This window comes from Coregonus clupeaformis, chromosome 13, assembly GCF_020615455.1.
Source record: "Coregonus clupeaformis isolate EN_2021a chromosome 13, ASM2061545v1, whole genome shotgun sequence".
Taxonomy (NCBI): domain Eukaryota; kingdom Metazoa; phylum Chordata; class Actinopteri; order Salmoniformes; family Salmonidae; genus Coregonus; species Coregonus clupeaformis.
The window spans coordinates 43749344-43774773 of NC_059204.1; the positions used below are offsets into that span (position 1 = coordinate 43749344).

At 44.6% G+C, this 25430-nt stretch overlaps 1 protein-coding gene across 4 annotated transcripts in view; it reads left to right on the forward strand.

Moving 5' to 3' along the window:
• The window catches only part of LOC121579541 (ryanodine receptor 1), a 63675-nt gene that overhangs the window by 15718 nt on the left and 22527 nt on the right, over positions 1–25430 (forward strand). The window contains exons 27-81 of one of the 4 annotated variants that reach the window (XM_041894225.2): positions 193–398; positions 491–665; positions 801–1009; positions 1148–1506; positions 1853–1979; positions 2121–2281; positions 2375–2537; positions 2665–2751; positions 2944–3170; positions 4905–5349; positions 5443–6000; positions 6114–6314; positions 6432–6543; positions 6667–6810; positions 7418–7691; positions 7802–7916; positions 8033–8165; positions 8410–8504; positions 8609–8744; positions 8858–9047; positions 9174–9288; positions 9401–9521; positions 9729–9898; positions 10061–10281; positions 10545–10635; positions 10788–10928; positions 11065–11228; positions 11436–11514; positions 11607–11696; positions 11816–11959; positions 12068–12145; positions 12240–12315; positions 12433–12556; positions 12625–12740; positions 12865–12932; positions 13254–13375; positions 13573–13622; positions 13714–13774; positions 13874–14000; positions 14102–14213; positions 14347–14428; positions 14526–14656; positions 15415–15735; positions 15824–16064; positions 16167–16254; positions 16879–16971; positions 18024–18038; positions 20873–21043; positions 21178–21237; positions 21476–21610; positions 21992–22104; positions 22742–22838; positions 22939–23045; positions 23160–23211; positions 23347–23439. In XM_041894225.2, the coding sequence (XP_041750159.2) occupies positions 193–398; positions 491–665; positions 801–1009; positions 1148–1506; positions 1853–1979; positions 2121–2281; positions 2375–2537; positions 2665–2751; positions 2944–3170; positions 4905–5349; positions 5443–6000; positions 6114–6314; positions 6432–6543; positions 6667–6810; positions 7418–7691; positions 7802–7916; positions 8033–8165; positions 8410–8504; positions 8609–8744; positions 8858–9047; positions 9174–9288; positions 9401–9521; positions 9729–9898; positions 10061–10281; positions 10545–10635; positions 10788–10928; positions 11065–11228; positions 11436–11514; positions 11607–11696; positions 11816–11959; positions 12068–12145; positions 12240–12315; positions 12433–12556; positions 12625–12740; positions 12865–12932; positions 13254–13375; positions 13573–13622; positions 13714–13774; positions 13874–14000; positions 14102–14213; positions 14347–14428; positions 14526–14656; positions 15415–15735; positions 15824–16064; positions 16167–16254; positions 16879–16971; positions 18024–18038; positions 20873–21043; positions 21178–21237; positions 21476–21610; positions 21992–22104; positions 22742–22838; positions 22939–23045; positions 23160–23211; positions 23347–23439 (8186 nt within the window). The remainder of the gene's footprint in view (positions 1–192; positions 399–490; positions 666–800; positions 1010–1147; positions 1507–1852; positions 1980–2120; positions 2282–2374; positions 2538–2664; positions 2752–2943; positions 3171–4904; positions 5350–5442; positions 6001–6113; positions 6315–6431; positions 6544–6666; positions 6811–7417; positions 7692–7801; positions 7917–8032; positions 8166–8409; positions 8505–8608; positions 8745–8857; positions 9048–9173; positions 9289–9400; positions 9522–9728; positions 9899–10060; positions 10282–10544; positions 10636–10787; positions 10929–11064; positions 11229–11435; positions 11515–11606; positions 11697–11815; positions 11960–12067; positions 12146–12239; positions 12316–12432; positions 12557–12624; positions 12741–12864; positions 12933–13253; positions 13376–13572; positions 13623–13713; positions 13775–13873; positions 14001–14101; positions 14214–14346; positions 14429–14525; positions 14657–15414; positions 15736–15823; positions 16065–16166; positions 16255–16878; positions 16972–18023; positions 18039–20872; positions 21044–21177; positions 21238–21475; positions 21611–21991; positions 22105–22741; positions 22839–22938; positions 23046–23159; positions 23212–23346; positions 23440–25430) is intronic. The other 3 variants (XM_041894228.2, XM_041894226.2, XM_041894227.2) reach the window with 3 other exon arrangements.

A 25430-nucleotide genomic window follows, 5' to 3' on the forward strand; every position in this document is an offset into this window, starting at 1 on the left:
AGGGCAGTCCATAAGCTCAGATGAAGGATATCCACGATATTTTTGGAGCGTACAATTTAGCTCAGTATTTGTATATAATTTATTTTATACAGTATTTTTTGCTCATATTTATCAAGGGTACCAGTAATGATGTACCTGACTGCTATATATATAACATCTTAATAATGTCACCTGTATCTCTGTTTGTGCTAGGTGGTAATGGGGAAGGTCATTCCCGTGGAAATAAGATCCGTGTGTTCCGGGCTGAGAAGTCTTACGCGGTGACCCAGGGGAAGTGGTACTTTGAGTTTGAGGCTGTGACTGTGGGGGAGATGAGAGTGGGTTGGGCCAGACCCAGTGTCCGCGCTGACACAGAGCTGGGGGCGGATGAGCTCGCCTATGTCTTCAATGGTTTCAAGGTATGGTCGGTGATAAATGCTCTGTTCTCTGTCTGTTTCAGGGAAAACATTTACTAATGTATCCTATTTTAACTTGGACTTTTCTTTTTTAGGCTCAGCGTTGGCATGTGGGCAATGAGCCGTTTGGTCGTAGCTGGTTGCCAGGTGACGTGGTGGGCTGTATGATCGACCTGGTAGAGCAGAACATCTTCTTCACCCTGAACGGAGAGATGCTGATCAGCGACTCTGGCTCTGAGATGGCCTTCAAGGACATAGACATAGGAGATGGTGAGTGACGGCTGCGGCTTGGGAGGTAAATCCTTGTAGGTTGGGTCTGCTGTACATGAGGTGGATATTATGATTCAGTATGATTCACTGATTTAGATCTATGCTATTTATTAAACTGTGTCTGTCTGTCTCCAGGCTTCATTCCTGTGTGTAGTCTGGGCCTGTCTCAGGTTGGCCGGCTCAACCTGGGCCAGAACGTCAGCAGCCTTCGCTACTTCACCATCTGTGGCCTGCAGGAGGGCTTTGAGCCCTTCGCCATCAACATGAAGAGAGACATCACCATGTGGTTCAGCAAGAGCCTGCCCCAGTTCATCGCTGTACCTACAGAACACCCTCACGTTGAGGTACTGCACATCTTGTTCAGTAACAGTGTCTCGTTATGCCTAGAAATGGCTTTTGTTCCCATATTACATGATCATAAATTGACAAATGTCAAAGTAATGTTTCTCTTAGATTTCCACCCTCCCATGTCCCCTGTGTAGGTGTCCCGTGTGGATGGGACTGTGGACAGTGCTCCCTGTCTGAAGCTGACCCATAAGACCTTTGGCTCTCAGAACGCCAATACAGACCTGCTGTTCCTGAGGCTCAGCATGCCCGTGGAGTTCCACGAGACCTTTAAGGTTATGGCCGGGACCACCCCCCTCACCCGAGCTCTGACCATCCCTGAGGACGAGGTTCTGGAGGTTGACCCCGACTCTGACTTTGAGGTGCTGAAGAAGTCTGCCAGCCGCACAGAGAAGGAGGAGGAGAAGAAGGAACCCTCTGTGCCTAAGGAGATCCCTGTCAATGAAGGAGCAGAGAATGTGAAAGATGCCTCTACAGAGAAGAGCAAGAAGAAGGGGTGAGTACTGAGTAGGGGTCAGATAGCTAAAGAGAAAGACAATAGGCTTTGGACAGACTACATCAACTCTGTTGGAAAAAAGTAGAAAGTGAATGCTGAAAACCAGGGTTGGGGTCAATTTGAATTGAAGGCAATTTAGGAATCGATTTGAATTTTACAAGTAAAAAATTGAAAAAACATTTGATATAAATATCTTCTCCTTTTCAGTTAATTGAGAAATCGTTGAACACAGATGCCCCTTTTTACAGTATTAAATTGGAATTTCAGTTTAACTGTAATCATCATAATGTTTTCTCAGTCATATTGAATAGGAGGCCCTAATACACATTGTTTGTGTACCCCTCAGGTTCCTGTTCAAGGCCAAGAAGGCAGCTTTCACTCCGCCCCCTGTTGTTCCCACCATGCCCCGCCTGATGGAGGAAGTGGTCCCAGATGACAGAGATGACGACGACATCATCCTCAACACCACCACAGTACGTCCTTTTACAAATGACCTCTTCAGACCCTAGTGTCTAAACCTTACTCTCTGATTGGAAAATCACTTCTCTTCACCAGGACATTTTTGGCTGAAGAGATTGTTAATAATGTTTTCTGTCCATTTCCTCTGTGTGCAGTACTATTATTCAGTGCGAGTGTTTGCGGGACAAGAACCCAGCGGTGTGTGGGTGGGCTGGATCACCCCTGACTACCACCAGTATGACCTGCACTTTGACCTCAGCAAAGTCAGAAATGTCACTGTCACCGTGGGAGATGACAAAGGCAACATCCATGACAGGTGAGACACACACACACACATACACATACACACACAGTGTTCACACAGAGATAATATCTTAGCATACTATTTTCTCTCTCCTGTCTCCCTCAGTATGAAGCGCAGTAACTGCTACATGGTGTGGGGAGGGGAGTTCAGCAGCTCCCAGCAGACCCGTGTCAGTCAGGAGGACTTTGTAATTGGCTGCCTTATTGACCTGGACACAGGCCTCATGACTTTCACAGCCAACGGGAAAGAGATCAACACCTTCTACCAGGTGAGATGCTGCATTCACAGTGTAAACATGTATTTATTTACTCAGAAGCATGTCAAGGGTTAATGGACTTATTGGGCAAGGTACAAACTATGGGCTTCATATGTGACACTGTAGTGGTTTGTTCCAGGTGGAGCCCAACACTAAACTGTTCCCAGCTGTCTTTGTTCTGCCCTCCAGTCAGAACATGCTGCAAGTGGAGCTGGGCAAGCTCAAGGTCAGACTCACAGAGAACCACTCAAGTACACTTGTCACTGTCTGCTTTTACAGTGTTAACTCATTACTGTCTGCTTTTACATCGTTATGGATGTGGTTTTTCCTTTAATTCTCTCGCTCAGCCGATCATTTCACTTCAGCGACCACCCTTCTACTCTCCAAAGTCAATGTTTGTTCTCTCCTCTCACCGCAGAACATCATGCCCATCTCGGCAGCCATGTTCCGCAGTGAGCGTAAGAACCCGGTCCCCCAGTGTCCTCCCAGGCTGGATGTCCAGATGCTGACCCCGGTCATCTGGAGCCGTATGCCCAACCACTTCCTGTCCCCAGAGATGGGCCGTGTGAATGAGAGGCATGGCTGGATGGTGGAGTGTAGAGAGCCTCTTACCATGATGGCCCTGCACATCCCTGAGGAGAACAGGTCAGAACACGGCCACAGTTACTGACCTCTAAGCAGATGATTATTGTATTTGATGAACTGATTATCAAGTAATCAAGAATGGTAGCAATTGTTCCTATTTTGAGAACATACAGTGCCTTCAGAAAGTATTAATACCCCTCGGCTTATTCCACATATTCCACATGAATTAAAATATATATTTTTTCTCACCAATCTACACACAATAACCCATAATGACAAAGTGAAAACATGTTTTTAGAAATGTTTTCAAATGTATTGAAAATGAAACGCATAGATATCTAATTTGCATAAGTATTCATACCCCTGAGTCAATACATGTTAGAATCACCTTTTGCAGCGATTACAGCTGTGAGTCTTTCTGGGTAAGTCTCTTAACAGCTTTGCACACCTGGATTGTACAGTATTTGCCCATTTATTATTTTCAAAATTCTTCAAGCTCTGTCAAATTGGTTGCTTATCATTGCTAGACAATCATTTTCAAGTCTTGCCATAGATTTTCAAGTAGATTTAAGTCAAAACTGTAACTCGGCCACTCAGGAACATTCACTGCCTTCTCGGTAAGCAACTCCAGTGTAGATTTAGCCTTGTGTTTTAGACTGAACCAGGTTTTCCTCTAGGTTTTTGCTTGTGCTTTGCTCCATTCCGTTTCTTTTTTATCCTGAAAAACTCCCCAGTCTTTAACGAATACAAGCATACCCACAACAAGATGCAGCCACCACTATGCTTGAAAATAGCGGTACTCGGTAATGTGTTGTATTGGGTTTGCCCCAAACATTTTTTGCAGTATTACTTTAGTGCCTTTTTGCAAACAGGATTCATGTTTTGGAATATTTGTATTCTGTACAGGCTTCCTTCTTTTCAGTCTGTCAATTAGGTTAGTATTGTGGAGTAACTACAATGTTGTTGATCCGTTTTCTCAGCTATCACAGCCATTAAACTATGTAACTGTTTTAAAGAGTCACCATTGGCCTCATGGCAAAAATCCCTGAGCGGTTTCCTTCCTCTCCGGCAACTGAGTTAGGAAGGATGCCTGTATCTGTAGTGGCTGGGTGTATTGATACACCATCCCAAGTGTAATTCATAACTTCACCATGCTTTTTTTACCATCTACCAATAGCTGCCTTTTGCGAGGCATTGGAAAAAAAAACCTGGTCTTTGTGGTTGAGTCTGTGTTTGAAATTCACTGCTCGGCTGAGGGACCTTGCAGATAATTGTTTGTGTGGGGTACAGATATATGAGGTAGTCAGTCAAAAACACTATTATTGCACACAGAGTGAGTCCATGCAACTTATTATGTGACTTGTTAAGCACAGTGTTACTCCTGAACTTATTTAGGCTTGCCATAACAAAGGGGTTGAATACTTATTGACTCAAGACATTTCATCTTTTCATTTCAGCTTTTCAAGGATTTTCAAAATGTAGAAAAACATAATTCCACTTTGACATTATAGGGTATTGTGTGTAGGCCAGTGACCAAAAAATCTCAATTTAATCAATTAAAAATTCAGAATGTAGCACAACAAAATGTGGAAAAGATCAAGACGTGTGAATACTTTCTGAGGGCACTGTAGCTTTCGACAAAGATCACATGATGAAATGGAAATGCTTTCGTTGATTTCAGTGTTGCCTATAGTATTGGAAAATAAATATAACCAATAGCCACCCGCTCTGGCTTTGATGCAATAGATGTGTGAGTCTATACAGCTAACAGTTCTCTCCATATGTCCCCTCTAGATGTATTGACGTCCTGGAGCTGTCGGAGCGTATGGACTTGCTGAAGTTCCACTACCACACTCTGAAGCTGTACGGCTCGGTCTGTGCTCTGGGGAACAACCGCGTGGCTCACGCCCTGTGCAGTCATGTTGATGAGTCCCAGCTGTTCTACGCCATAGAGAACACCTACCTGCCTGGACCAATGAGGAGCGGCTACTACGACCTGCTCATCAGCATGCACCTGGAGTCGGCCAAGAGGAACCGCCTCATGACCAACAAGGAGTTTATCGTGCCCATGACAGACGAGACACGCAGCATCAACCTCTACTCAAACACTGACAACTCCCATGCTTTACCAGGGGTGGGCCTCACTACCTGTCTGCGCCCCAAACTCCACTTCTCCCCCACTGGGTTTGTGGGGACAGACCTGGACATCTACACCCTCAGCCCCTTCATCCCCCTACAGGTAAGGAGCCTCAGACTGATGGAGGGAGAGCGGAAGGGTTTTCTGTTTGAACTGACCGATGGTCATTAATGTCTCCCTCTCTCTCTCCTGTAGGTGCTGAAGGCGAAGGCCCTGACCATGCTGACAGAAGCTGTACAAGATGGTGGTCAGGCCATGAGGGATCCTGTAGGAGGCAGTGTTGAGTTCCACTTTGTCCCCATCCTCAAGCTCATCAGCACCCTGCTCATCATGGGTGTATTCGAGAATGAAGATGTCAAGCACATCCTGAAGATGATAGAGCCCACGGTGTTCAGTGGAGAGGCACAAGCTGCTGCAGAAGAAGCTGAAGCCACAGCCAACGGAGCGGGGAACCAAACACTGGCGCTCAAAGAAGGGGGGGAGGAGGTGAAGGAAGAAAAGGAGAGGGCAGTAGAGAGTGGACATGAAATGGAGGATGAGGGGATGGGTGAGGAAGATGAGGAGTTGGAGGCAGAGCTGGAGGAGTTGGAGCTGGTAGAAAAAGAGGAAGAAGAGGGGGAGGATGGAGAGAAAGGTGATGAGGAGACGGAGGAGGTGGCGAAGCCTGGTGAGGCGGATGGAGAGGCAAAAGAACAAGTAGGTCTGGAAGAGGGATTACTGCACATGAAGCTACCAGAGTCTGTTAAACTACAGGTTGGTGTGTGTGCCTTTTTCAGTTCACTGTAACTTTCAATATCCTTCATAGTTTGACCAATTACACGAATCTATGTTGCTACATCTCATGTCTTTTCCCTTCCGTCTGTCAGATGTGCACTCTGCTGCAGTATTTCTGTGACTGTGAGTTGCGCCACAGGGTGGAGGCCATCATAGCCTTCTCAGACCAGTTTGTGAGCCAGGTGCAGGCCAACCAGAGAGCGCGCTACAACGAGCTCATGCTGGCGTTCACCATGAGCGCTGCCGAGACCGCCCGCAAGACCCGCGAGTTCCGCTCCCCACCACAGGAGCAGGTACCTTCAGCCTCAGCCACTGTCTCCTGGAGGATCAAGAGTACTATCACACTTTTAACAGTACATGAATGGTAACAAAAATGAACAGTTTGTCTCTGTGTTGTTTTTCATATGCAGGTCAACATGCTGATGAACTTTAAGAGCATTGCGGACGATGAGGAGTGTCCTGTGCCTGACGAGGTCCGCGATGCTCTGCTGTCTTTTCACAAGAACCTGCTTGCTCACTGCGGTCAGTCAAACTCATTCAGTACCTAGATCGCCAAATGTAACTTATAATTTCACTTGTATACAAATACATTTGAGGTGATCAGGCTAAATGTCAATGATCTTTCATCCCTCATGACACCGTCAGGTGTACATATTGAAGAGGAAGAGGTGGAGGAGGAGTTGGATATGTCTCTCAAAGGACGACTCTTCAGAATGGTGGACAAGTTGAGGCACCTCCGCAAGAAGAAGGTAGAGGAGGCGCCGGAACCTGTGGAAGAGACCAAACCCAGTGAGTCTCACTCTTTATCAGTTGTCCCAATGAAAAACGGTAAAATCAAGCCAAAGATTTACCTTCAATGCCAGAAGACAATCTGAATGATTGATTACGTTTATTGGATAATTAAAGATACAATTTGTAACTTTTTGGGTGACCCGACCAAATTCACATAGAAATGGGAGTTATAGATCTTAAGTTTAGTTTTTGCGTCTATTACTAACAGTTTTTACACTAGCTTCAAACAGCTGGAAATACAATATTTTTGGTTATTGAAAATATATTTCACAGCGGTTTAGATTGTGCAATGATTCTCTAGACTCTGAGTGCTTGTTTTGTCACATAAACTGAAATTAGGCGAACTATTAGAATTTTAGCAACCAGGAAATGGCATAGCGATTCCTGCATATATTGTACCTTTAAAAGCAGTAGACTGCTCCAGCTGGAGACAACATTACAAAATTGAAATTTCAGTCTAGTCATGGGATAATTTCATTCGGTTTCAACAATCAAATATTTTCAGGTTGCGATGCATTTATCACTACTAACACAAAAACAACTATCAAACAATCAATCAAGTGATGCGTCTTGTTTATAACCCCCCTCCCACTCTCTCCTCCAGGCACCCTCCAGGAGCTCATCTCCCATACTATGATCCACTGGGCCCAGGAGTCGTTCATCCAGAACCCTGAGCTGGTGCGTCTGATGTTCAGCCTGCTGCACCGTCAGTATGACGGGCTGGGGGAGCTGATCCGGGCCCTGCCCAAGGCCTACACCATCAACGCCATCTCCATAAAGGATACCATGGACCTGCTGGAGTGCCTGGGACAGATCCGCTCGCTGCTCATCGTCCAGATGGGCCCTGAGGAGGAGAGGCTGATGATTCAGAGCATCGGGTCAGTAGTACACAGTAGACCAGTAAAACAATATACTATACAGAGAACAGGACGGATTGAGGATCTACTGGAGGAACTGAGAATCAACTTGAGCCTTCTCTCTCCATCAGGAACATCATGAGCAACAAAGTGTTTTATCAGCACCCCAACCTGATGCGAGCGCTGGGCATGCACGAGACTGTCATGGAGGTGATGGTCAACGTGCTGGGTGGTGGCGACTCCAAGGTAAAGTGGTTATATGGTTCGTAACTACAGGATCAATGATTGGCTGAAAATTCGGAATGCGTTAAATGTTATTACACTGTAGTCAGTGCATTCACCCTTCATGTGTTCCTCTGCAGGAGATCAGATTCCCTCGTATGGTCACCAACTGCTGTCGTTTCCTGTGTTACTTCTGTCGTATCAGTCGTCAGAACCAGCGCTCCATGTTCGATCACCTCAGCTACCTGCTTCAGAACAGTGGCATTGGCCTTGGTGAGGGACATTGATATCTTCCAATTGGTTCATTCATCCTCCCTCCTCTCCCCTGTAACTATTCCCCAGATCGTTGCTGTAAATGAGAATGTGTTCTCAGTCAACTTACCTGGTAAAATAATAAAAATATAATAAATACAAGTTTGTATTCTTATAAATGGGAAAGAAAGGTTGACATAATTCCTCTAAAGGCAGAGTAGTTTTGCTGTGTGTTGGGACTGAACATGTCATGGATGTCTTTCAGGAATGCGTGGCTCCACCCCTCTAGACGTGGCTGCAGCATCCTGCATTGACAACAATGAGCTGGCTCTGGCTCTACAGGAACAAGACCTGGAGAAGGTTGGACATCCCCAACAAACACATGCAGATTATCTGATGCAGCCGCATATATCACATTGGTCATCTCTCTTTCTGTTTCTTTTGTCCTGTGTTTTTCCTCCCAGGTGGTGAAGTACCTCGCAGGCTGTGGGCTCCAGAGCTGTCCCCAGCTCCTGGCTAAGGGTTACCCTGACATTGGCTGGAACCCCTGCGGTGGGGAGAAATACCTGGACTTCCTCCGCTTTGCTGTCTTCGTCAATGGTCTGTGTTTGCGGACCTCGTAATGGAATACACTACTGTTGGGATGATGTCTTTAGGAGTCTTTCCGTTTGCTTTCATCACTGAGCGTGGTTTGGCTCTATGCCCCCCTGTAGGAGAGAGCGTAGAGGAGAACGCCAATGTGGTGGTGCGTCTTCTGATCCGTCGGCCGGAGTGTTTTGGCCCGGCCCTGAGAGGAGAGGGTGGGAACGGCCTGCTGGCTGCTATAGAGGAGGCCATCAAGATCTCTGAGGATCCTGCCAGGGACGGCCCCACTGTCAAGAAAGACAGACGCTTCCCCGGCATGTAAGAACCACTGAGGGACTCGGCTGATTGAATATCTACAGTATTTACTAGCGTAGTAGATGAGAACTTGTTCTCCTTTGACAAGTTTTGGGCCTACATGTGTTGATTCTTCCTTTCTCCTGGTAGGTTCCCTGGTGGGGAGGAGCAGCATGAGGAGAACAAGGTTCACCTGGGGAATGCCATCATGTCTTTCTATTCTGCTCTCATTGACTTGCTGGGACGCTGCGCTCCAGAGATGCATGTGAGTACTGAGCATTGGAAAACCTTAAGAGAGAAGCTAAGGCTAATGGAATGGAGCTAGCAAGCTGCTGTGGTTCATTCTAAGACGTTGCTATTTTTTGTTCATCCCCCAGTTGATCCAGGCTGGGAAGGGTGAGGCGCTGAGGATCAGGGCCATCCTGAGGTCCCTGGTGCCCATAGAGGACCTGGTGGGAGTCATCAGCCTGTCTGTCCAGATACCAGACTTTGGAAAAGGTGAGCCAGAGGCGAAACCATTTGGATTAAATGAACTGTTGTGTTGGTTCAAGGAAAGAGAATCTTGACGTCTTGATGATGAAATGGAACTAAAGAGGGATTAAGTTTAGTTTGATCATAATGTATCCCCTTTTATATCTGTAATTAGTCCAAATTGTTAATTAAAGTGAGTCCTGCCATTATTCTCCTGTCTTTTGGGATGTCTAGATAACAGCGTCATTGAACCCAAGATGTCTTCCAGTTTTGTGCCGGACCACAAGGCTCCAATGGTGCTGTTCCTTGACAGAGTGTATGGTATTGACAACCAAGACTTCCTGCTTCATGTGCTGGAGGTGGGCTTCCTGCCTGACATGAGGGCAGCTGCTTCTCTGGACACAGTGAGTCAGCCTCTCTCTATCTCACTACCCATATTAACATTGTCTGGTCTTATGCTCGTCTTTGAGTTAGATGTCATATAAACACGTTTTTAATTGAATAGGTAGTTTGTGGTCTTTTGAATGCAGAGAATATGACCGTTTAAATGGATCTCTCCCCGCTAGGTGGCTTTCTGCACCACAGAGATGGCCCTGGCTCTGAACCGCTACCTCTCTCTGGCCGTGCTGCCCCTCATCACCAAGTGTGCCTTCCTGTTCGCTGGCACTGACCACCGGGCCATTATGATCGACTCTATGCTGCACACCATCTACCGTCTGTCCCGCGGACGAGCCTTCACTAAGGCCCAGAGAGATGTTATAGAGGAGTGTCTCATGGCTTTGTGCAAGTGAGTTGGACTTGTTACCCTGGCACGGTTGACCTTCTAACTGTTGTTATCTAACGTCTGTCTTTCTGCGTTGTGTAAGTGGAATTTCTTCTTTATTCCCTCTAAGTTAATGTTAATGTCTCCTGGACATTGGGATGTCCTCTTCCGTAAACTGTTTGTACAGTGAACTTTTAGTGAGGTGTTTAACCATGCTTGATAGATGTATTTATTATTATTTATTTAGATTATTTACATGTGCTTATTTATTTGCCTCTATTTCTTAGGAATCTGCGGCCGTCGATGTTACAGCACCTGTTGAGAAGGCTGGTATTTGATGTGCCAATTCTCAATGAATATGCCAAAATGCCTCTCAAGGTATGGACATGACTTAACCGGTCATTAGACAATCAAATCTTTATAGAAACAAAACAAAGAAATGAAGATCAAGATACAGCCAATGAACTGATCATCCAGATGTTAGTATGTAAAATTAAGCTGATTTCATAATGTTCTTTTGTTGTCTGCAGCTTTTGACCAATCACTATGAGCGTTGTTGGAAGTACTATTGCCTGCCCAACGGCTGGGGCAACTTTGGAGTGTCATCAGAGGAAGAGCTGCATCTCACCCGCAAACTCTTCTGGGGCATTTTTGAGTCCCTGGCCCACAAGGTTAGACTATTACACTGATATATCAGCTGCATGGAAAACTTTTCCACTAGGAAATGTTTGTCTACAATAAGAAAACGTTGATACGGTATATCATTGTAGAAAAATATTTCACTATGTCCTCTGGTTATGATTTCAGAAATTTGATGCTGAGCTGTTCAAAATTGCCATGCCGTGCATATGCGCCATTGCTGGGGCCATCCCTCCAGATTATGTAGATGCCAGCTACTCCTCCAAGACTGAGAAGAAAGCTTTGGTGGATGCAGAGGGAAACTTTGATCCTAAACCAGTGGAGACCACAAAGTAAGACCGTAGAATGGGAGAGGGTGGAGAGGTGAAGGAAGGGCGGTAAACCAATAGGAGAATACTCTAAAACAATTTAGATAAGATACAGTATCGACGGACAGTTTTGATATTTTCATAAATATTATGCAATATCCTCTGCTTTTAGCCACTGTATAGTAAGGTATGACTATGGCGTACTGAAGTCTACTACATTTTGTATTGTAGTACTATCATCCCTGAGAGATTGGACGGCTTCATCAACAAATATGCTGAGCACACACATGACAAGTGGGCTTTTGAAAAGGTCAGTAAAAATATCAATGTTAAGTGTTTGTGTATAAACATCAGTTGTACTGTGTAACTGAAATAATGTGATGTATGTCTGTTCACCTGCAGATTCAGAATAACTGGACGTATGGAGAGATTTTGGATGAAAATTCTAAAACGCACCCCATGCTCCGACCATACAAAACATTCTCAGAGAAGGTAAGAAGCACAGTTGATCATTTTCTTACGCAAAGCATAGTCATTTCTGTCAGCCACCGCAGATCTTTACGTTGCTGCTCTCTGATGCCCTCAGTCTGTAATGATCTCTTCCCTTATAGGACAAAGAGATCTACCGTTGGCCCATCAAGGAGTCCATGAAAGCCATGATTGCATGGGAGTGGACCCTGGATCAAACGAGGGAAGGAGAGGAAGCAAAGACTGAGCAGAAGAAGGCAGCTCGGAAGATCTCTCAGACTGCACAGGTACAGAGAAATGGGAAGATCCAAAAGGATGAATAACTGTTCTTCAGATCAGACAGAGATGATAAAAAGTGTGAATGAATGTTATGAATACAAATATGTGTATTTCAGGCAACATATGACCCCAGCCATGGCTACAGTCCCCAACCAATTGAAATCTCCCACATGGCACTGTCAAGAGAGCTGCAGGTATGATCACACTGAAGGTTGGACCATCCCTCTTATTTGCTTTACATTGTTATTTGATCAAATTTTTTCTTCTTCTAATTTCTCATTTGCCCAGTCCATGGCAGAACAACTTGCAGAGAACTATCACAACACATGGGGTCGAAAGAAGAAGATGGAGCTGCAGTCCAAAGGTCAGAGGTCATTCTGTTCTGAGGGGGAAAAAGGGGAGGATACAGACTACAGAATTGCCAGTCACCTTTCTCATTAACAAAGTTAATGGCAGCTCTGTGTGTTTTGACTGTGTCTAGGAGGCGGCTCCCACCCGTTGCTAGTACCCTATGACACCCTGACAGCAAAAGAAAAGGCACGAGACAGAGAGAAGGCTCACGAGCTTCTCAAATTCCTTCAACTTAATGGATTTGCGGTCACCAGGTAAAAGGAAAAGTCATTGAAGTTCTAGAAACAACTGAATATGTATTAACAAATCATGCTTTCTCTAGGGGAATGAAAGACATGGAGTCAGACATCTCATCTATCGAGAAGCGCTTTGCCTATGGTTTCCTGCAGAAGCTGTTGAAGTGGATGGAGATCGCCCAAGAGTTCATAGCTCATCTTGGTAGAGTTGGCTCTGGGAGGAGGGTGGATGATGATAACCAATGAAATAGTGCTCCGTTAATGTCAGAGTTGACATTTAATTTGTTAACAATACTCCAAAATGTTGTCTTGTGTGTTTTCTTCAGAGGCTGTGGTGAGCAGTGGCAGAGTGGAGAAGTCGCCTCATGAGCAGGAGATCAAATTCTTTGCAAAGGTGAGAGCAGAATCCCTGTGAAACGGCCGATCTCGAGGGGAGATGCCATTTGATTCAACTGTTCCATGTTTACTGCAGGGGTATAAGAATAGATGGGATAATGATGAACCACACATACATTGTAATATTGTTGTATGGTGGTATTATACATTTTGTATTGTATATATGTAGTGGAGTAATAATGTTATATGATGTACTGTTTTATATGTAATATTAGTGCCTTAATGTGTTTGGACCCCAGGAAAGAGTAGCTGCTGCCTTGGCAGCAGCTAATGGGGATCCCTAATAAATACAAATACAAATTAACTGTGTTTGTCTCAGATCCTGTTGCCCCTGATCAACCAGTACTTTAAAAACCACTGTCTGTACTTCCTGTCCACACCGGCCAAAGTCCTGGGTAGTGGAGGACATTCCTCTAACAAGGAGAAAGAGATGATTGCCAGGTAACTCTCTGTCACGTCGTATTAAGTATATTGTTACGCCTCACTGTAGTTAGCCACTTTTATCTCTCTTCATCCTTTCAAGTCTCTCTTTTGATTCTGTGCTGTAATTTCTCCCTTTCTCTTACCTTTATTTTCATCATTCATTATCTTTCTCTGCATTTCCTCCTCTTTTCTATTGGTTTTCTCTCCCGCTGTAGTATCTTCTGTAAAATGGCTGCTCTGGTGAGACATAGAGTTTCTCTCTTCGGTAAGACATCTGCGTTGTCCTGATGATTTAGTTCTGTCTCGACCAGTCAGCTGTTGTCTATTCCTTTATATTTTCCTCTGCACTATTTAAGGGAATGACGCCCCTGCTATTGTCAACTGTCTTCACATCCTGGCACGATCTCTCGATGCAAGGTAATCGCCACTCTGAAATGTGTTCACAATCTGAATACAAAGGTATTGGATCAAGATTTTCTCATAGCCGTCCTCTGTTCCCTGCTCTGTATTCCTCAGGACGGTGATGAAGTCTGGGCCTGAGATTGTGAAGGCAGGGCTCCGGTCGTTCTTTGAGGGTGCAGCTGATGATATCGAGAAGATGGTGGAGAATCTCAAACTGGGCAAGGTGTCTAAAGGCAACCAGGTAAGTGTCTACAAGAGAACAGGTAGGAATTGAACAATTCCAGAACTAACTGTTGCCTTTTGGTCTGAAATGTCTTGTCCTACTGTATGGTCCGTCTACAGCAGGTGAAAGGCGTGTCCCAGAACATCAACTACACCACCATCGCTCTGCTCCCAGTCCTCACCTCCCTGTTCGACCACATCTCTCAGCACCAGTTTGGAGATGATGTCATGCGTGAGTCATATGCCATCACAGCATTCATGTGATGACACAGCATTCAAGTTGACTTACTCTCAAAACTGTGAAAAAGTGTCTTGTTGACTTTGTTAACCGTGTTTGTGTGTGTGTGTGTGTTCTTGGTGGTCAGTGGATGATCTCCAGACGTCATGTTACCGCATCATGTGTGCCATCTACTCCCTGGGCAGTGTCAAGAACCCTCATGTGGAGAGGTGAGTCTGGATCTGGCTCTGTTTCTCTGTGTTAACAGTACAGCAATACAAACCTGATCATCTGTGAGTTTGACTGCCCTTGTCGTCCCTCCTCCAGGCAGAGGCCAGCTCTGGGGGAGTGTCTGGCCCATCTGGCCGCTGCTATGCCTGTGGCCTACCTGGAGCCCCATCTCAATGAGTACAATGCCTTCTCTGTCTACACCACCAAGACCCCTAGAGAAAGAGCCAGTGAGTGTCCATCTGCTCCTGTGACTTGTTCTCTGTCCAACCTTTACTTCGAGTTCCTCAACACACTCTCCTCTAACCTTTTCTCTCACTCTCTCTTTCTCTCTTTCTCTCTCTCACTTTCTTTCTTTCTTTCTTTCTTTCTTTCTTTCTTTCTTTCTTTCTTTCTTTCTTTCTTTCTTTCTTTCTTTCTTTCTTTCTTTCTTTCTTTCTTTCTTTCTTTCTTTCTTTCTTTCTTTCTTTCTTTCTTTCTTTCTTTCTTTCTTTCTTTCTTTCTTTCTTTCTTTCTTTCTTTCTTTCTTTCTTTCTTTCTTTCTTTCTTTCTTTCTTTCTTTCTTTCTTTCTTTCTTTCTTTCTTTCTTTCTTTCTTTCTTTCTTTCTTTCTTTCTTTCTTTCTTTCTTTCTTTCTTTCTTTCTTTCTTTCTTTCTTTCTTTCTTTCTTTCTTTCTTTCTTTCTTTCTTTCTTTCTTTCTTTCTTTCTTTCTTTCTTTCTTTCTTTCTTTCTTTCTTTCTTTCTTTCTTTCTTTCTTTCTTTCTTTCTTTCTTTCTTTCTTTCTTTCTTTCTTTCTTTCTTTCTTTCTTTCTTTCTTTCTTTCTTTCTTTCTTTCTTTCTTTCTTTCTTTCTTTCTTTCTTTCTTTCTTTCTTTCTTTCTTTCTTTCTTTCTTTCTTTCTTTCTTTCTTTCTTTCTTTCTTTCTTTCTTTCTTTCTTTCTTTCTTTCTTTCTTTCTTTCTTTCTTTCTCTCTTTCTTTCTGTCAATAGTCTTGGGTCTGCCCAACGAGGTCCAGGAGTTATGCCAGGACATACCAGAGCTAGACGTTCTGTTGAAAGAGATTGGGGACTTGGCAGAGTCAGGTGCCCGTTACACTGAGATGCCCCATGTGATCGAGATAACTCTGCCCATGCTGTGTAACTACCTGCCCCGCTGGTGGGAGAGAGGAGTAGAGAACTTCCCTGAGCTGGAGGGCCAGATCTGCACCGACGTCACCTCTGACCAGCTCAACCAGCTGCTGGGCAGCATCATGAAGATCGTGGTCAACAACCTGGGCATTGACGAGGCCTCCTGGATGAAGAGGCTGGCTGGTGAGGTTGCCACAATGCTATGTGTGTACTATGCCCGTGTGTGTGTTTCCTTGCCATCTCACCATCGCCACTCCTCTTCTATCCCTAGTCTTCTCCCAGCCTATTGTGAGCAGGGCCAAGCCAGAGATGCTCAAGTCCCATTTCATCCCCACCATGGAGAAGCTGAAGAAGAGGACAGGGAAGGTGGTGGCAGAAGAGGACCACCTGCGTATGGAGGGGAAGGCTGAGGGGGATGAGGAGGAGGGTACCATCAGGGATGAGTTTGCTGTGCTCTGCAGGGACTTGTACGCCCTCTACCCTCTCCTCATCCGCTATGTGGACAATAACAGGTACAGCACACAGGCGAACTAGTGGCCGGTCATGTTTTTTCTTTAGAAATGTACACGGCCTCTCGATCACTAGAACCTTAAAGAGATGTCCTCCATTTTCAGGGCGAGGTGGTTGACATGCCCAGACCCAGATGCAGAGGAGCTCTTCAGAATGGTTGGAGAGGTCTTCATCTTCTGGTCCAAATCTCATGTGAGTGTAAATCCTGTCATATCACCAGCAGCATACCATCCTGCATCCCGCTGCTGGTTAGCCTCTGAAGTTAAGCAGGGTCAGTCCTGGACAGGCCCTGGATGGGAGACCAGATGCTGCATGAAGTGGTGTTGGAGGGCCAGTAGGGGGCACACTTTTCTCTGGTCTTAAGACGATCTAATTCCAATGCCCCAGGGCAGTGAAGGGGACATTGCCCTGCGTAGGGTGCTATCTTTCAGATGGGACGTTAAACGGGTGTCCTGACTCTCTGTAGTCATGAAAAATCCCATGGCACTTATCGTGAGACTAGGGGTGTTAACCCTGGTGTCCTGGCTAAATTCCCAACCAGGCCCCATTTCCATCATGGCCACCTAATCATCCCCCTCATTCCAAATTGGCATGTATCACTCTTTACCTTTCCACCATGCTAGATGACGTGTGGTGAGTGTTCTGGCACAAAATGGTTGCCGTACGTCACCCAGGTGGGTGCCACACATTGGTGGTGGATGAGATGAGTTTCCACCTTACTATGTAAAGCGCTTTGAGTACCTCAGTTGGTGCTATATAAACCCAATACATTATTATTATTATTATTACCACCTTTTCTTTCTTGTGTCTCTGTAGAACTTCAAGCGAGAGGAGCAGAACTTTGTGGTGATGAATGAGATTAATAACATGTCTTTCCTGACTGCTGACAGCAAGAGCAAGATGAGTAAGGTGAGCCAATTCAGACCATCTGGGGTTAAAAAGATGAGTAAGGTGAGCCAATAAAGAGCATCTGGGGTTAAAAAGATGAGCAAGGTGAGCCAATACAGACCATCTGGGGTTAAAAAGATGAGTAAGGTGAGCCAATAAAGACCATCTGGGGTTAAAAAGATGAGTAAGGTGAGCCAATACAGACCATCTGGGGTTAAAAAGATGAGCAAGGTGAGCCAATACAGACCATCTGGGGTTAAAAAGATGAGTAAGGTGAGCCAATACAGACCATCTGGGATTAAAAAGATGAGTAAGGTGAGCCAATACAGACCATCTGGGGTTAAAAAGATGAGTAAGGTGAGCCAATTCAGACCATCTGGGGTTAAAAAGATGAGTAAGGTGAGCCAATACAGACCATCTGGGGTTAAAAAGCCATTCAGTTACCTTCAGCGTTGAAATGTTGTGACATGTTAGACTGATGTCAGCAGATTTGGGAAGTCTGAATTTCTGAAACATCTATCATAAATGAGGCCATCATTTTCACTGCAGAAACAATGTAGCCAGCAATTCGTTTCACATCCTGCATCGTTTGCTTTCAAATGTTTCATCAACAAAAAATATGTTTCACATACTTAATTGGCAATTGATTTATTATCTCCTCCTAACCTATTGTAGCTAACCATGTTGAGTTTAATTTACCTATACAAATCGGTGGATCTTTTTCAAAACTGTGTACTTGATATCTGCATAGCACAATATTGTATCATCACTGACAATAACCCAACAGAAAAGGCTCTTCTTTCAAGTCTTTTCCCTACACAATCTTCAGCAGGTATTGTATATTGGAAAGCTTAAAAAACGGTTTGTGTTTTTTTTCGATCATTTTGATAACTTTTTAGCCCTGTATTTCATGTCTGTCTCGCCATCTGAGGACTAAGAGAAGCACCTCTATAAGATGAGGCAGTGTATATGTCAGTAGAGGTTGAGTATTGTGACTATAGCAGGTGTGTTAACAGTGTTCTCTCTTTGACTGTCCCTTGTCCTTTTTTTCTGTGTTGACGCTGGGTTTCTAGGGCAGCGACTCAGAGGTTAGACTTTGTTTCTGCACGACCGCTGTGCTGACCGCATGGCACCTCACTTTGAGGGGCTTTTCATCAACTCCTCCGACACACTGGCACACCAGGACACCACAACCACACTTCTAGCATGTTCTAGTACAACACCCACACACAACTAGCGGCAAATACTTTGCATATAGATACAGTTGTGCATGTCCACTCAGTAACTAGCTACGTGTTTTGCACAACACTGCAACACCAATGGGAATAAACTGGGTCCAGCATTTCACATGTTTATATCTGCACTATGACACACAGAAATAGAAAACAGTTGGTGTGAACTTTCATGTGTCACTGATACCATTTGGATCCAGTTACACTGTCAGCAACATTGTGGACAGGCCTGTGTTCACATATCTAGACAGTGACATACACTCAGCTAGACGTCTACTCTTAATCTCTCATAAAACATTTACTGATAAACTGCATAGAATTACATTCATAAACACACTTGTGTGTGAGGTCAGGTGACCGACACAATACTCCACACAATGCCAGACAGAAAAAGCAAGAGCACCTTTCAAGCAGACATGCAGCATACTGATATAACACTATTGGACGAAGGGGCGGGCCATCGTGGGCCACCCTCAGTCCTGCCAGTGTGTGACGGGGGGGAGTCTGGAGGCGCTTGATGAAAGTGCTCTGCCGTAGAGGCGGGCTCATGGCACTAGGCTCCGCACCAGGCCTGCCCAAAGCAGCAGTGGGAGCAGAGTGCCATCATCCTGCCAATGAGTTTGCACTTAGTTGATTGTAGTTGGGTTGGAGTCATCCTTTCATGTCTTTTACTTTTCTGTTGAAGGTTGGTTGGTCTATAGCGTTTGTGATCAAGCTCCCTCCACAAGGGGATGCTGCTCAGCACTCACTCCTCCTCCCTTTAACTGCCGTGTCAGACCATGGCTTAGCTTCATCATATCCCCCAGTCAGTCTCCACCCACCCACCTGTCCCCCATTTAACCCTGACCTGTCACTATATTTAACAGGACTGAAGCAGGTCTCTGGAACAAGCTCTATAGTACCCTATGTAGAATATGCTCGATGTGACTTTACCTCACCCCAATCTATTTTAATCAAACCTGTCTTCTATAGTCTCCCCTAAAACCTTTGTACCCACCTTCCTCTAAACTAGCCTTATTCATAACACACTCCTTGCATTGAAGTACTGGTTTGGAGAACTTATCTGTGGCTTTGACACACTCCTACCACTCACACACACTCACAGGGAAACGTAACGGGAAAAAAGCTAGATGCACTTTTTTGGCATGAAGGGCGTTCTCTGACATACATATACTTAGAGAAGTTCAATGTAACACATTGTTCTCACTTTTCAACACTGCGGATTCCCTTAGTGCTTCAGAGCATTTATCCACAACACATTCTCTGTTTGTAGCGACTTTGCCATAGAAGTAGCAATTAGAAGACTCATTTAATAGGATCTCTATGGGCTTTGCATCCTCTCCTGTTCTATGGGGTGGCCATTACTGTGGGGCCGTCTGTTATCTTCACTCCCTTGGCCAACCTCAGCCTGCTGTATGACACACACACACACACACACACACACACACACACACACACACTACATACACACATACACACACACACACACACACACACACACACACATACATACACACATACAAGCTTGCTGGGGACGTCAGAGACGGCAGACAACAGACAATAATGTTCCCTCACAGAAACAGCACAAGAGTGGGAGGAGAGCACAGGGGCGATGGGACGTATCACATGGACATTTTGGTTTGCTTGTGTGATTTTCTAATTGGTAGCTAACACCTTCGTCTGATTCTAGTTCCCATCAACATGATGTTACTAACAGCAAATAGTTTTTTGTGTTTTCAACAGGAGCTTTTGTTACTCTCCAACACCATGTAACGTATTCATTCTTCACCTAGTGCTGCTGGTGCCAAACCCACCTGAGAAACATACTGTAGAAGGTTGTTTTTAACCAGTGTTTCGAATGCTGAATGATTTTTCATGTGAACGCAATGTGTGTTTTGTAAGCATGATTTTATCTGTGCCGTTTTACTGATTTCCTGTCCTACAGATTAGAATGATTCCTTTCAGTTGTCCTCCCCCAACCCCAATACCCCCTCCTTCCACCATAGCGCCAATCCCTGTCCTTCTCAATACATTATTACATTCTCACATTCCCCTCCCATTTCCAGCCAAGAGTTCAGAGAAACAGATCATTATGGTGCTGAGATGTAGCCCTCATTCTGGGCATCTGTAGGTTGTTCATTGCCTGTCCACCTGCAGCAAATACTGAAGGATATGATAATGTGAAGGAACTGACCTAGATGACGGGTTCAGAGAGGAGTCCATGGCTCTTGATATTAGAGGTTAATGGTATTGTAATAGCTACTGTCCGGGTGAACAGGTAGGGGGACACTGTGTAACTCAACAGGTCATTCAAATGAGAAGAAATGGTCACATTTCCACTGGATTACAGGTATCAAGCTGGGAATAATGTGACGAGCACATTATGGTTTTAGTAGATTGCACAAAGTTCATGTATATAGATTAGTGCATTTAATGTCAAATATACAGTACAATGTAGAAGTAGTTGTTTTTCTATTGTAGTAGTGTTCATAATGATTAGGTAGACCAGGACTTTTATTGAGAAAGTATAGTGATTGTGAGTGTTGTGCCATTGAATCAGTGCTGTCGTGGGTTCAATGCTAAGCAGTGTTAATTGATACGTGGTACAGTGCCCCGCATAGTGGTTGTGGCGCCAACCGTATGTATGAAGAAGACATGTGTAACGCCTTGGTCCCCCCTTATGTTCTCAGGCTGGTGGCTCAGACGTGGAGCGTACCAAGAAGAAGAGACGGGGAGACCGTTACTCAGTGCAGACGTCACTTATTGTGGCTGCCCTGAAAAAGATGCTCCCCATCGGCCTCAACATGTGTTCCCCTGCTGATCAGGAGCTTATCAACCTGGCCAAGATCCGATACTCTTTGGTAGTGTGCCCTCGGCTGTCTTAAATAACTCTGCCATAGTAACCATGTATCAGACTAGTCTTATGTGCCAGACCCATAGGGCTGTATATCTAGACAGAGAACTTGTTCCAAAATAAATACAACATTTCTTCCAGAGGGACACTGATGAGGAAGTAAGGGAGTTCTTGCAAAACAACCTGCATCTTCAAGGAAAGGTAAGTTGGAGTGGGTTTATACAGAAAGTGATACATGGTGTTCTGTTGTGATGGTCCAGCTGCAGTGTGTTCCTCCAGCTGCAATGTGTGTTCCTCCAGCTGCAGTGTGTTCCTCCAGCTGCAGTGTGTGTTCCTCCAGCTGCAGTGTGTGTGTGTTTCTCCAGCTGCAGTGTGTGTGTGTTTCTCCAGCTGCAGTGTGTTCCTCCAGCTGCAGTGTGTGTGTGTGTGTTGTGTTCAGGTAGAGAACCCGTCCATGCGTTGGCAGATGTCCCTATATAAGGAGATGGCAGGGAAAGCTGAGGATGCTGACGCTCCAGAGAAAGTGGTTAAGAGGGTGCAGGAGGTGTCTGCTGTGCTCTATCACATTGAGGTGGTGAGTAGAGTAGTACACCCATTTTCAATCCTACAGCATCAATATAATCCTACAGCATCAATATAATCCTACAGCGTCAATATAATCCTACAGCGTCAATATAATCCTACAGCATCAATATAATCCTACAGCATCAATATAATCCTACAGCGTCAATATAATCCTACAGCGTCAATATAATCCTACAGCATCAATATAATCCTACAGCGTCAATATAATCCTACAGCGTCAATATAATCCTACAGCGTCAATATAATCCTACAGCGTCAATATAATCCTACAGCGTCAATATAATCCTACAGCGTCAATATAATCCTACTTCACACACATGGCATGATGTCAGTGGTGCCGTTTCTCTCAATTCTTTCTTCTCTCACTTAGACGGAGCACCCCTTCAAATCCAAAAAGATGGTGTGGCACAAACTGTTGTCCAAGCAGAGACGCAAGGCTGTGGTAGCCTGCTTTAGGATGACGCCACTCTACAACCTACCCAGGTGAGAGAGATTACAACAGTCTTGTATTCAAACACATATACACTGTGTATACAAAACATTAAGAACATATTATTAATATGTTCATAATATTGAGTTGCACCCCCCCAGCCCTCAAAACAGCCTCAATTCGTTGGGGCATGGACTCTACAAGGTGTCGAAAGTGTTCCACAGGGATGCTGACCCATGTTGTGTCAAATTGGCTGGATGTCCTTTCGGTGGTGGACCATTCTTGATTCACACGGTATACTGTTGAGCGTGAAAAACCCAGCAGCGTTGCAGTTCTTGACACAAACCGGTGTGCCTGGCACCTACTACCATACCCCATTCAAAGGCACTTATATCGTTTGTCTTTCCCATTCACCCTCTGAATAGCAGAGATGCACAATCCATGTCTCAATTGTGTCGAGGCTTAAAAATCCTTCTTTAACCTGTCTCCTCCCCTTCATCTACACTGATTTGAAGTGGATTTAACAAGTGACATCAATAAGGGATCATAGCTTTCACCTGGATTCACCTGGTCAGTCTATGTCATGGAAAGAGGAGGTGTTCATAATGTTTCGTACACTCACTGTATAGTTAGTAGCACACAGTCACAAGTAAAAGACAGATACTAACATCGTTTTTGTCTGACTCACAGGCATAGAGCTTCCAATATGTTCCTGGAAGGATACAAACGCAACTGGATCCATACTGAGGGCTACTCCTTTGAGGACAGAATGATAGACGACTTGTCTGTAAGCTCTGCCGCCGCATTCTTGATTCACCTTTTGAGGATTTCAGGATCTGCGAGTTTCCTCCTATAGTTTCACTCCCACATCTCTTTCTCTTTCCCAGAAAGCCATGGAGCAGGAAGGAGAGGAGGAGGAAGAGACGGAGACCAAGCCAGACCCCCTTCACCAGCTCATTTTGCATTTCAGTCGTACTGCTCTCACAGAAAAGAGGTGGGACTCCTTTTCTCCCTCAAGCATTTTAGTTGAGCAGCTTTTGGATTGAATTCAACAGTAAATACACATCTCCACCTTTGACATCTTGCCTCTTTCTTCTCTTTGTTACAGTAAACTTGATACAGATTACCTATATATGGCATATGCTGATATTATGGCAAAGGTGAGCTATCTTTCTGTTTGAATTACATTTTAGCAGGTAACGTTTTAGCGTGTTATGGTTATTTGTATATTCATGTGTTGTTGTTTTGTTGTTTACAGTATGTAATGTTATTTTTTTCTTGTCTTTGTGTTGTAGAGCTGCCACATTGGTGAGGAGGACGAAGGAGGAGAGGAGGTGGAGGAAGGGGCTGAGGATGAGATGTCCTTTGAGGTGCGACAGACAGAACTGGTATGGGGCGACCAGGGACAGGGGACCGGGGAGACACTGGAGCGGTAGCTCTCAACGCATCGAGTGACCACATCATCCACTGCACATCTCTCTCTTCTCTCTCTTCTCCCTCATCTCTCTTTTGTCTCTCCTGTCTGTTCCGTCTCTCTTTATACTGTATGTGTGTTGCTTCATCCTAAATGTTATCTGTTCGGTCCCTCTTTCTCCTTATGTGTGTTTTGCGTCAACCCAAATGTTTCTGGATTGTACCTTGCCGTTGTGGTTAACATCGTGGTTAACATTCTGGAGATGTTGCATGACAAAGTGATCAGAAAAAAACACATTCTGTAAACCAGGGATCATCAACTAGATTCTTCCACGGGTCTGTTTTTTTCTTGAGCGGATGGTCGGTGGGCTGGAACATAATTACAAATCATTTGTAGAATGCAAATTTATTGTAAGAAGCCCAAACAGATATAATATTTGACGAAAACATAATCATTTCAAACCTTCCTTACATTTGTATACAATCACGTGTGTCTATTATGCGTGGGAATATTTGGGAACAGATTTCCAAAATTACAATCACCTGGAGCTGATTTCCTGGTGTTTCTACAGTCTTTTATGTCCAACAATATAAAGAATGTAAGAAATATGTACAGTACCAGTCAAAAGTTTGGACACACCTACTCATTCAAGGGTTTTTCTTTATTTTTACATTGTATAATAATAGTGATGACATCAAAACTATAAAATACACATATGGAATCATGTAGTAACCAAAAAAGTGTTAAGCAAATCAAAATATATTTTATATTTGAGATTCTTCAAATAGCCACCCTTTGCCTTGATGACAGCTTTGCACACTCTTGGCATTCTCTCAACCAGCTTCATGAGGTAGTCACCTGGAATGCATTTCAATTAACAGGTGTGCCTTCTTAAAAATTAATTTGTGGAATTTCTTTCCTTCTTAAGCCAATCAGTTGTGTTGTGACAAGGTAGGGGTGGTATACAGAAGATAGCCCTATTTGGTAAAAGACCAAGTCGATATTATGGCAAGAACAGCTCAAATAAGCAAAGAGAAACGACAGTCCATCATTACTTTAAGACATGAAGGTCAGTCAATACGGAACATTTCAAGAACTTTGAAAGTTGCTTCAAGTGCAGTCGCAAAAACCATCAAGCGCTATGATGAAACTGGCTCTCATATGGACCGCCACAGGAATGGAAGACCCAGAGTTACCTCTGCTGCAGAGGATAAGTTCATTAGTTACCAGCCCAAATAAATGCTTCAGAGTTCAAGTCACAGACGCATCTCAACATCAACTGTTCAGAGGGGACTGTGTGAGTTAGGCCTTCATGGTCGAATTGTTGCAAAGAAACCACTACTAAAGGACACCAATAAGAAGAAGAGACTTGCTTGGGCCAAGAAACACGAGCAATGGACATTAGACCGCTGGAAATGTGTCCTTTGATCTGGAGTCCAAATTTGAGATCTTTGGTTCCAACCGCTGTGTCTTTCTGAGATGCGGTGTGGGTGAACGGATGATCTCCGCATGTGTAGTTCCCACCGTAAAGCATGGAGGAGGAGGTGTTATGATGTGGGGGTGCTTTGCTGGTGACAATGTCTGTGATTTATTTAGAATTCAAGGCACACAGAATTCAAGGCACATCCCATCTGGTTTGGGCTTAGTGGGACTATCATTTGTTTTACAACAGGACAATGACCCAACACACCTCCAGGCTGTGTAAGGGCTATTTGACCAAGAAGGAGAGTGATGGAGTGCTGCATCAGATGACCTGGCCTCCGCAATCCCCCGACCTCAACCCAATTGAGATGGTTTGGGATGAGTCGGACGGCAGAGTGAAGAAAAGCAGCCAACAAGTGCTCAGCATATGTGGGAACTCCTTCAAGACTGCTGGAAAAGCATTCCAGGTGAAGCTGGTTGAGAGAATGCCAGGAGTGTGCAAAGCTGTCATCAAGGCAAAGGGTGGCTATTTGAAGAATCTCA